Consider the following 12027-nt stretch of genomic DNA (forward strand, 5'->3'; position numbering starts at 1 on the left):
AACGAAATTTAATACTAAATCTTCAGGGAATTTGACACTGGAAGCAAGAATTTCCTTATTCCCTACTAATGGAATCAGCGAATGATTCAATTGTGGGTCAAACAATGACTTTTAGTAGACTATTTCAAAATAAAAAAAAATCATCATTATTTCTCTAAATAAAACTGAAAAATTACACTAACCAGTCAATATTCTAAAAGCTACTCATTTTACTCAGGGAATTCAAAACGGATATTTTCGATTAATACTCGATATCGATGATTCTTCAAGATCGCAATAATCCCCGAAAGAATGTAAAAATATTTATAAAGAGCAATTTCCTCAATGTTTCTTTATAGACAAAGCATTAATTGATTTGTAGCATAGAATCTTCGAGAGTTGTACGGAAAGCCTACGCCTCCACAATCCAGAGGAATTATTGTGGTACCCACTAATTAGAAGAAGCTCCTCTTACTGTCGGAGTGAGATTTTATAAATAAAATCATAAACTAATTTTGAAATAAAGAAAAAGATAACTTTCTTCTTAATTATATAAAAAAAAAAAGAAATCCACCTTTCTTTTGTCTTGAACTCTCATAAGTTTCTAAAGTTATTTCGCACATCCATTCAAAGCGAGGTTTTCAATCAACTATTTGTTTTTACTTTCGTATGAGAGATAAATAAATAATAAGATTTCTTTTTTAGTTTAATTATAGGTAAATGGTACCCAACGTAATTATCGAATTCCTTAAAAAATGAACTTTTGTTTACTTTTGCGTACCACTTAATAGTTAACACATATCAGTAGACACAGCATTAATTGAATTGTAGGATAGAATCTTCGAGAGTTGGGCAGAAAGCCTATGCCTCCAAAATCCAGACGGACTATTGTGGTACCCACTAATTAGAAGTAGCTAGTTCCTCTTACTGTCGTGTCTATGTTAATTACACTTAAGAGTAAGATTAGAGGTCTCCTGGGCAAAATATGAAGTGTGGGTTTATTTTTCTCTTCGAAGGGCCGTACCCTGACAAAACTATCCTTTCACGCTGACACAATATGTGCCGTTTCCTCTTTTTCTTACAGAATCTACACAGACTATCTTCTGCAGGCTCGTGCTGTGCATGCTTCTTTAATCTATATGCTAAATATGTAAATGGTATTCTATTTTAATTATCATTATTTAAAACAGTTTTCTTACCTTTTACATTATGTTGTATATAACTCTTTGTTGCATTATAATATTAATGTTTTACATTAAACTTGACCCTACGCTGGCGTTAAAATACAATTATGCTTCGGCCTCTCAGCGAATTTCAGTCAACTGCGTTACTGGAAGAACCAATCTCATTTGGCAACCATCTACCTAATAAAGCAAATATTCACTCAAACAGAACACAATAATTAAAATAGTTAAAACATTTGTAACTGAATAATATGATGAGTTACATATAAAACTAATGAGATGCTCCTTAGTTTTCTAAAATGTCTAAATAATCACTTTCTGAAATCTATTTTAATTTACGGCACAATTCCATTAACAATTGCGAATGTAGTAATGGTTTCTGTCACGCCTGTCAGCTGGAGTCTTACAAGAAACTAGGCTATTTAGAGGAAGGAAATAACATGTTTATATTCATAATGAAATACCAGATTGCTAGTTAAATAAAGTAGCCATCACTTATGACCAAAAACGATTAATTCGTTGTTAATTTGAAGAAGATAAAGGATATTTATTCAATAATTGTAAGCGTTTCCATGGTGGTGGCTATGAGTTTCATGTAAATTTTTAATCATTACTTTCCTGATATCAATCTAATGACTTATTGACAGAACTGACCAATAATGCCCTATTAAAATTGTCTAATCCCTTAATGTTAGGGCTGCTCATCCTTTGCTGCAATTCTGTTAACAGATTGCTGTTTACTTCGGTTTAAGGATGAACGAAGGGGCAAAAATAAATAAATAAAACGAAGGGATAAAATTATTCAATAAAGTAATGAAACTCAAACTCACACACTTGAGTTACATTATTTTTGCAAATCCATAAAGTGTTGTGCCAGTATCTACCCCAGAAATAAAACAGGTACTGAAAATATTGAATCCAACAGATATCTCACTTCATATTCAACATTCTCTTAAACCCCATTTTTATGAAATTTGCTATGTATGTTTCTCATTTGCGCTCTTTTACAATCAGATTTCAAATTTTAAAACCCAACACTCACGAAATCGCGATACTTTTAAATTCTGCAATAGAACGCTTGCCGACGCTTCACTTAATCTATGGAAAGGATCGATGCGCAATATTAAATGAATATCAAATGCAACACCTTCCCGCCTCGGACAGAAATCGCAGTCAGCCATTATTCTCAGTGTTTGAAAGAAAGGGAAAACACCTAACTCATAAACGTAATCGAAAAAAAAAATCAAATTTATTTCATATTGTGCTAGGTTTTACTAAAATATCGGGAAAATTCAACGATCTACAAATTTTGTGTAGAGGCTTTAGTAATTTCACACTAAAAACATGAAAAGTTTTTTTTCTAATTTATGGAAACTGTGAAATTAAGTTATTTTACAAAATGATTTTCGTTTTAATGTAGGTTCCAGAAATCCATTACACCAAACCGCTCTAAGTATTTAGATGTGATTCTATGACTGAAGCAAATAAATGGCTGCTTTCTGCTTTGAAATGCTACTTTATAACATGCTCTTGATATTTATGTGATATTTCTTCAAACTCGACTTAATAACTGTACATTTATAACTATCACTTTTTACTGGGAAACGTGGTATTTGCAGTCGCTGCTTTATACCTTTAGATTGTCTCTGTACTGATAATTTATTTAAGTGATTGCATATTATCTATTACTAAAGAAGGTGATGGGGTAGCTTGGTTGAACCTCGAAAAGATACCGCTTTAACACCTGGTTCCTCAGGGAAGTTACTAGTTCTTTAAAGAAGTTGCTAGTTCACTCCCCTTTACGGGTTTCCATTTATTCTAAGGAAGAAGGTAAATGTACATCTTTTCTCCGGATCCTGTTTGAGTTTCTTACATTCGAAAATAATGTTCTTAACGCACGCTCTTGTGTTCGAAGAGATTCTTAAAATAAAAAAAACATTAGAAAGCGCAAACTTTATTATTATTTATAACTATTGACTATTTCTTTAAGAAAAATTTATCTCGAATTCGTCAAAAGAAAGTGGAAAGAAAAGCGACTAAATTGTTAGTTTTCCGTTTTTCCCGTATCTTTGATTTACTCTTACTTTAATAATAATAATGTTTTATTTGTAAAAAAAAGAAAGTAAATACAATTAAATAAATAAAAAACATTCTGCGGCATGGAAGTTCCGTCTGCCGGATGATTTACTTTAAACTTCGTGTACTTTTTACGCAACATGAGTCAGTCATGCGAGACATCGTCACATTAAAATGTTCAGCTTTTCGTGGGAAGTGTATAGACTGCGAAAAAAACGTAATGATTAAAACAAAATATGGATAAGGGGTAAAGTAAGAAGCCGATCGGCCCCTTTGCGGTCTTTGTACAACTTTTTTTTTCTTTTTTTTTTTGTTTGCCACCTAGTAATGTTTTTTAATGACACTACACTAGCTGTAACAGAACCTTTATTGCATGTTCTGGCCTGTAAATCTATCATACACCACTATTTTATATTAACCCTAAAGAATGAGGAATAGTTCCCTATATTGCACAAAAGAGAAAATCAAATTATTTGAACTGCAATCTTTATCTAAAACACTCATTCTAATAAAAAAAAAAAACAGACTCATGCATATAAATACTTCCATCCTAATAAATTCACATACATTAAATAATATCTAAAATGTATTCCCTGTTCACTCACTCTCAATTTTGATACACTAATTGCAATTTGTGATGGAATACTTGATATTCCTCGCATCACATTAATAACCTAATCTAAGATAAATAAAAACTTATTTACATACATAATTATTCACACAACATTCATACGACCATTCACATGTACCACATTTTGATTTTAAACATAGCAACATTTGCTGCACACACCGATACAAATTGATGCAGTTAGGATTGATGAACAGCAAGCACCCTGTCTTTTTTGCTCTCTCAAAATTTATGATTTAAACAAATCCTCAGTTTCACCAGAACTCCCTGAAAACAAAATGTTTCAAATTAAAATTACAGATTTACTCTTGCTGTTAGTGTCTTAAATTTAGAGGAAAGCGGTGGAAAAGTTTTCCACGAAAAAGTATATTAAAAATACAAACTAAAAAACAAATTCAGTTATTGTAATATCATAGTTCCCTTAACCAGTTTTCTACAAACTGGGTATTCTATCAAGGCTTTAACAATACCTTAATATTTTGTCGCTGATAGTATTTTTGACGTGACCCTTCAGATACAGTTTTGTCTAACCTGCTAAAAACTCTCGGTAAAATTATTCCAATTAAAATAACGTATAATCGCCAAAAACTTTATTTTGCGAAGTTTTACTTTGGTTTAAAGGATTAGGGTAATAAATTCAATCACATACATTAAATCATATCTAAAATGTTTCCCTGTTCGAAACCTTTGAAAATCGAAGCGAGAATAGTGTCTTAAAGAAATTTCAAGTTTGATCTGCTGCGACTTGTTGCTTTCGAGATGTACAACTTTTATGCTCTACGACATTGTTTTTGTTGTATTTGGAGAACCCAAAAGAAGTAGGCCAAACCATCGTTTGACAAGTTGACACGATTGCAATGCTACTTAAGGCGAGTAAAATAAAAATGTGCAAGTTTGCGGTTATGACTCATTGAAGATAAGATAGTATGTTATGAGGGTTACAACCAAGGTCTAGGATCAATAGGCCTGACTGTAGAAAACTACTGCTGGAGCCACGTCATCCTTCGTAGTGTCTAGATCAGCCCGACTAAAAATTCTTGAGCTGCTGCAGAAAGATTGGTAGTTTTTTCCTAAAAATTGACTGTTTGAAAGAAGAGTTGTATATGTAGCTGATCCATTGCATTTTCGCATTTCCAGTCTCACTACTTTTAGAAAACAAATTGAGTTCGAATTTTATTATTTAAAAAAAATTAAAAAGCCGTATTTGTTTAGAAAGCTAATTTTAAATTTTAATGAAACTAAAATTATCCGCAACTATATATTACATTTCCTAGTAAATTTATTTTCAAGTTTGAGAACATATGTATAATTTTTTTTAAGTTTTAGGTATATCCTCATAAAAAAATGTATAGTATGAATTGAAATTTCATTCACTCTATCCAAAGGTTCCATAGATTTAAACATCTTATTGATAAATTATATAGGAATTACATATCTGTTTAAACAGGTACAAATCGTTATTTAATAAATAAAGCAAAATGTATGGAGGTGAACAGTTTATTAATTGGCCTCCTTGAATTACTCAATTTTTTAGATTGAATTACTAAGTTTTTTTTTTAAATTGTACAGTAAGTCACAGAAAATAGTGATTCAAAGCTTAATCATTTTTATTTAAATGAAACATCCGATAAAATATTGCTACAGTAGGAACTCTGCTTAAATTTTAAAAAAGATTAAGTATAATTATATTTAAAAAAAGTTATATTATTCTTAAAAAATATTATTACCTTGTTTCATTTCAATATTACAACTTTCCAAAAAACAATTCTCAAACAGTAATTTAGTTCATATAATTTAAGGTTATAATTGTTCATTAATACTTTTACATTAATAGAGAGTCTAGTATGATCGGTTAAAAAAGTTCTACAAGCAATTGTTCACAAAAATTGAATTGTGTTGAGCTGTGAACATATTTAAATTTTACTTACGTATTTAAATTTCAGTTTTAGAATTGGCGGTTCATTAAAGCGCCAAAGAAGATTATTGGATTTAACCTGAAACAGTTGGTAAATTTATATTGTAATTTATATTCATAAAGTAGCTTTACTTAAAACTTGAAAAGGCTCGTTAAAATAATGAACTTTTTCGTATGTTAAAGACAAAGATTACTTAACGGGAAGAATTATTGCCCTTTATACAACAACTTTTATTTTCTACCAAATAAAAATCTTTAATAGAAATTAATAGCAAGTGACACTTTTCAAAACATAAAGCATTTTTTATCGATTTTTTTTTTACAAATTGAAATACATAATTGTTATAATAGTATTTTATGTAAGATAGGAATAACAGAATCTATCTAGGAGTCAGTGATAGTTTGTGCCATTTATTTCTTTCGACAGGAGACTTATATTACTGAAAGTGTAATATTTATTGAAAAAGAAAGGAATAAAATGTTCGGTTTGTTAATTTTAACATCGCCTGAACTAATATAGAAATGAAACCGTGTTTTTTTTTGTCTCCTAACATTACTTGGAAAGGTTATACGGTATCAATTTTGGTATTCTGAATTTAGAGATAATTTATTGTATATTACATTATGAACCATACTACACAATATAGAACATCTCTCCCTCATCAAATACACCAGACACAATGTCCTCCTTTGCAAACATTTACTGCCAGATTCCCTGTCTCGGCGCTAGATAGTATAAATGCAGTAATGATACCAGCAATAACTCCTGAAGAATCTGGTCAATACCATGGTCATATGGCACACTTCATGACGGAGACTAGACAAGCGGAGCAACAACAGCATATCAAAGATCAATCCCAACAGCCACCGCAGCAAGGAAATGGCAGTAGTGATTGTGAACGAAACGAATCAAACTGTCCAACAACAAGTAGTCAAACAGCATCAGATTTTGGTCAACCAATGTGTAGCCATGGCGTTAAGAACTGTTTACAGTGTTTCAGTAAAACTCAAGGGCAAGCTTCACAGACGAACACTAGAAACAAGATTATGGTCGACGTAGCGACAATGACTGATTCTGACGAGATGGAACTCACACCAAATTGGCAAAATGTTTCCGTCCCAGCGAACACTAAAGTTGCTGAATATTTAACTAGCCTCAGACAGTTCCTCAAGGTGATTATAATTCTGATTATTTTCAATATGATTAAGCAGTTGATTATTCATTTAATACATTTAAAGCTAGTGATTACTGTGACATTTGTTTATTTCATCTTTAAATTATAAACCACAAGTTTCAAATATTTACTTAGCATTATTGCGCTGACTATTCAATGAACATGAGAAACAATTATTTAAATAAAATTTGCATTATTCAATGACAAAAACAGCCTTTTTTCTCTCTAAAAGAATTTTTCCTTCCTCTTGAATTTTAAGTAATATATTGTATGATCTTATTGAAACCTGATCAATATATTGATCTTATTAAAAAAAATCGGCTTTGTCATTCTACAATGCAATATTTTAATTATCTAAGGATTACATTTTCTAATAACAATCATATCATTATTTGCGTTATAGATTAATTAGGCAACCTTTACATTTTTTTCCTATTTCTCGTTGTTGAATAAAAAATAAACTTCCAGAAAGAATAGTAATTCTTTATCAATTCTATTTTCTCTTTCGTTAATGAAGATTTGCTAAGATTCAAAGAATTTTCAAATTCTGAAAGTATTAGTCATTTATTTTCTCCAAGTTACACAGTGAAATTTCGGAAGATTTTGAAATGTAAATGTTATAATAATGATGTCTAGCGCTACTGGAACTCATAATCGACAAATAGCTAAGGGCTTCCAAATAACACCTTTTAAACGGATGTTTTTAATTTCTACAATAAGAGTAGCCCTAAGTTCTACAAATATCAAAGCATTTTCAACAAAATTTTTGGAAGTTTCACTGGGACGTGTTAGATTGAATTTCTTCTTATCTATTCTCCTTTAAATGAAATGTGTACTTAAATGGGAACATATCCACTTTCCAGTGTTTTAGTTTAGTTAAAATTTAATTTCAATGAAAGTAAAGAGTAAATAATTATTTCTGAAATATAAGCAGTTCATTAATTGAAATTATCAAGACAAAAAGTAGAGAAATTGCGTTCATTGTGATGATTCCTCTTGGTACATTAAGAGGTAGTATTTGGAGATGGGTTATTTTCAGCTTTCCACACCCGCTAATGAAGGTAAGAGGAAACTAGGAGACGTGAGGATTGTGACATCTCCAGATGGTACTCGTCTCTACTGCTGCCCTGAGTGTCAGATGGCTTATCCTGATAAAAGCCTCCTAGAACCTCACTTAGCTTCTCATAAGATCGAGCGCAGATTCGTGTGTGGCGTTTGTGGGGCAGGCCTCAAACGGAAAGAGCATCTAGACAGGCACCAGTTATCTCACACTGACGATCGGCCTTATTCCTGTGCTGCTTGTCCTAAAACGTTTAAGCGGAACGAGCATCTAGCCAGACATTACATCATACATTCAGGCGAAAAGGCTCAGGTGTGTACAGAGTGCGGCAAGGCATTTTATAGAAAAGACCATCTGAGGAAGCATGCCCAGGGCCACTTGGCAAGGCGGCTAAGGGCAGCAGCCGCGGTAGTGTCAACTTAGCCAGCATCCTTCTTCAACTTCATCATCATCATCTTCAAGTGTCAGTGCCGGAGTGTAACTCTTGTGTTGTTGTGGTGTGCTACAGATGGACCGGAGGTTCGTGTGCAGTGTCTGCGGACTTAGCCATGCTCGCAGGGAACAACTGGAGCGGCACCAGCTATCTCATTCTCAAGAGAGGAAGCATGTTTGTCCAGCCTGCCAAAAAAGGTAAATTTTATTTTTTGAGACTTTTAGAAAATGATGCCTTGCAAAAAAAAACCCAGATTCCAAATTATGATAAACTACTACATTAACAAATAATTGCTTGTGAAAAACAAGTATTGAAATAAAAGATGGACTTTAATTTGATTAGATACTGCAGTTATTTCAAATAAAAATATATTTACTGAAGAATTAATGAGTTTAAATGTTAGTACATATGTATGATGGTTAGTTGGGGCCAAAAAAAAAAAAATTCCTTCGACAGAAAACCCCATTAATTTGATGTTTCGAATTCATTTCTTTTATAAAAACTCTAGTCCTCAGTCTCTAAATGACACTGAAGGTGCCAAAACGTGAACCATCAGAGTTTTGTTTTTGGCTCCAGTCAACCATTACAGCAACAAAAGTACCATATTAACTTTTGAAGAAAGAATAGAAACTAGTATCAGATGTGAGCTCTGATATCATTATAATGTTATCTCATAAGAATGTCTGATATCGTTAGAATTTCTTTTTAAAAGCTGAAAAAAAGCTATTTGAATTTTTTATTTTGCTGTTCAATAATAAAATGATGTCTCTTTGCGTTTTTGTAAAAGCAATTTATTGTTGTCAGATTCATTATTTTAATTTATTATTCACGATTGATCACTTTTGCTGATTCACTCATCCAATAAATGTTTAATTTTTTTCAATGTTTTAATAACAATAAATTTGGTAATATAATACAGGTTCAAACGAAACGAGCATTTGGCACGACATGTAATTACCCATTCAGGATTAAAACCACATGGATGTTTAGAATGTGGAAAGGCATTCTACAGAAAGGATCATTTGCGTAAGCATCTTTTGGCTCATGAAACGAAACGGATTCGTTTAGCTGCAGGCCTTTCTTCCAATGGAGGAGCTGGAGCAGGAGGAGGTGCTAGTGGCGCAGTTGCAGTTGCAGTAGAAAGTGCTAACGTCAGTGGTGTTAAGTCATTATCATTATCACTTCCATAGCTATTAACTGAATAAACTACATTTTAAAGTAGTGACCACTTGGACTACATCATCTTATAAATATCCAGGTTAATCAAAATAAAATATTTGATTGTTGGATTTTTATTAGATATACTATAATCTGATTATTTACATGTTTCATTTAGCAAATGATGAGCGGGCAAGAATTGCTTAAATTGATGTATAAATCTCTGTCATCCCTTCATTGAAGTAAAAAATTAAGAAAAAAGTTAATCAACCACATGGTGTTTTTTTTTAAGGGTTGATATTTTGCACCTAAAATTCTCAAAATCTCCCTTTACATAAAACTAAGGTAAAACGTTCCTCTTTTCGAATTAAGACTGCCCTTTTAATTTTTCATTTAGTTCATTAGTAGATCATACTCACAGTTATAACCAGAGAGAATTACTTTGTTTTTATGAAAATTCTGTAATTATCAAAATGAATACTACTTTACAAGGTAAAATGGGGGAAAAAATGGGCATTTTTCTTACTTTAAGTGATACACACTACTGTTCATTTGTTGCAAATGTGCGTATATCACTTCTTCGCACGAGAGAAAATACATGTTACGAGTCAAATGGGATTGTTATGCACCATTTCTTTGGGTTGGAATTAATTCTAATTTTTAACCCTCGAAGCTCAATTCATTGTACATCTCTGGTGGCGTCATTCATCCGCGCCTACCTTATAGTCAAGGACAATTTTTGTCGAGTTGTCAGATTGTCATGCATCCACTCAGTTCATTGGGCTATCTTTTAAAGAGGTGCGCGAGATTGAAAACTAGGTGCATTGTCAGTGCATCTATAAGGGAGTGTTTAGCACTTTCTCCCTAGAAGGCTTGCAACTGTTGTCTTCATTAGTTGTTATTCTTTCACTGTCACCATTTCTCCAGAAACCCACGTTTAGTTAACCCTCCACTCTTAAAACGTTCGCTATTTGTCTAAGCTTTTTACTCGCGAATTGAGTCCCGGGGAGTCGGAACTAGGGCCGTAACTACTCTCCGGGAGTACATCAATTTGCTTCTTTGTAAGAGTTGTAGTAAGAGCATACAGTATCCTCAACTTCGCATTAAAATAATTACGTGGGCATTATTTTTTTTAACGAAAAATGGTAGAGAACTGGGTATACGACCAATTTGTAACAAGTGGGATTACAAAGCTTAAACATCAATTCAGGTTTCACTCTGTATTTCAACAGTGTTCACTTATCATTTCATAGTTAGAGTAAACATAAATATTCTTCAGAGTAAGTCAATATTTTGAATGATTGTATGAAGCTTTTTAACTTGTGATATTAATAGCCGAATATTTATACATATATATGCGTGTGGTGTGTTTGTGGTTAGTTAGTGTTATTACAGTGGTGAAAGAGAACATTATAATTTTTAGTTGTGAGTTAGAGCTTAACATATTGAATGTAGGAGAGATTTTAAAAAAGTTAAAAAAGATTAACGGTTATGTTAATGATAAACATCTAAGAAAAAAAAATTATCTTCTCTTTTTATCTATAAGCAGTTTGTGATTGTCTAGAATTAAAAATTTTATAACTTTTCAAAAAAATTATTCTTGACTTATTTTAATATTTAAATTTTGCTTAATGGAAGATTTATAAATAATAAAGTAGGTTTGCCATATAAAATTCTATGCGTTGTAATTAGAATATAAAACGTCACAGATCATTACGTTAATAGTAATTTTTTTATAATTTTTCCACCCTCACATTTAAGCTATTTAAAATGCACGTATTTCGTAAGTTTTAATATGGTTTACCGGAAAAAAAGCTTGGTAGTTATTTAGTTAACTGTATATTTTTTTCTTCAAATATTTTATATAGTTGATTTTAGTTTTAAGGCCATATTTGAATGTGATATTTAAAGGAAAATGAAAAAAAGAAAAATCTAAAAAATAAATATTTAGATGTCTCTCTCTAAAAAATATATATATTTAAGATTTAAAATTATTAATATCGAAAATCAATCTTTATATGTATTTTTTATTATTATTATTCTAGCAAAAAATCAAATATTTCAAATTATTTAAAAAAAAGTTCTGTGTGCCACATTGTGCCTGGATTTTTCCAAGTGATAACTATTTTAATATTTAAAAAACAAAAACAAACGCGCATCGCTTGTTAGAGTTTGTAGTGTTTTTGTTTAATATCTGTGTTTTTGAAGTTCTATAAAATGTTTTCCTTTATTAAGAAAAAGTTTCCATAAATTTATATTTCTTAAAAATATATAACGGAAAAATTAAATGTTAGAATAATTATATTTGAGATTTACTTATTGTGTAAATAAGATATTTTATGTGTATTAAAGATTATTACATGTTTAACATGTACTTTTTTTACTTAAAAAGTAAATAATAATTTACTGCTTTAAAGTT

General features: G+C 31.3%; 1 protein-coding gene and 1 long non-coding RNA gene across 19 annotated transcripts in view; one reads left to right on the forward strand and one right to left on the reverse strand.

Annotated features, from left to right (window-relative positions):
• Positions 1-5958, reverse strand: part of LOC141460698 (uncharacterized) — a 61808-nt gene extending 55850 nt beyond the window's left edge. For 10 of the 16 annotated variants that reach the window (XR_012462295.1, XR_012462287.1, XR_012462286.1 and 7 more), the window contains exons 1-3: positions 5595-5958; positions 4030-4134; positions 1179-1343 (exon numbers count right to left, since the gene is read on the reverse strand). This is a non-coding gene — a long non-coding RNA (uncharacterized lncRNA). Of the gene's footprint in view, positions 1-1178; positions 1344-1426; positions 3444-4029; positions 4135-4812; positions 5535-5594 lie in introns of those variants that run through there. The other 6 variants (XR_012462298.1, XR_012462293.1, XR_012462299.1 and 3 more) reach the window with 6 other exon arrangements.
• Positions 5959-6160: 202 nt separating this feature from the next.
• Positions 6161-12027, forward strand: part of LOC141460673 (uncharacterized) — a 53820-nt gene continuing 47953 nt past the window's right edge. For 2 of the 3 annotated variants that reach the window (XR_012462279.1, XR_012462280.1), the window contains exons 1-4: positions 6161-6955; positions 7997-8329; positions 8526-8647; positions 9370-9708. Coding sequence is in view for 1 of the 3 variants with exons in the window: in XM_074140923.1 (XP_073997024.1) it covers positions 6407-6955; positions 7997-8329; positions 8526-8647; positions 9370-9640 (1275 nt within the window). In the remaining 2 variants the exon portion in view is untranslated. Of the gene's footprint in view, positions 6956-7996; positions 8330-8525; positions 8648-9369; positions 11408-12027 lie in introns of those variants that run through there. The other variant, XM_074140923.1, reaches the window with a different exon arrangement.

The sequence above is a fragment of the Rhodnius prolixus genome, unplaced genomic scaffold (genome assembly GCF_049639745.1).
Source record: "Rhodnius prolixus isolate KJV_2025 unplaced genomic scaffold, Rpr scaffold_6, whole genome shotgun sequence".
NCBI classification, from domain to species: domain Eukaryota; kingdom Metazoa; phylum Arthropoda; class Insecta; order Hemiptera; family Reduviidae; genus Rhodnius; species Rhodnius prolixus.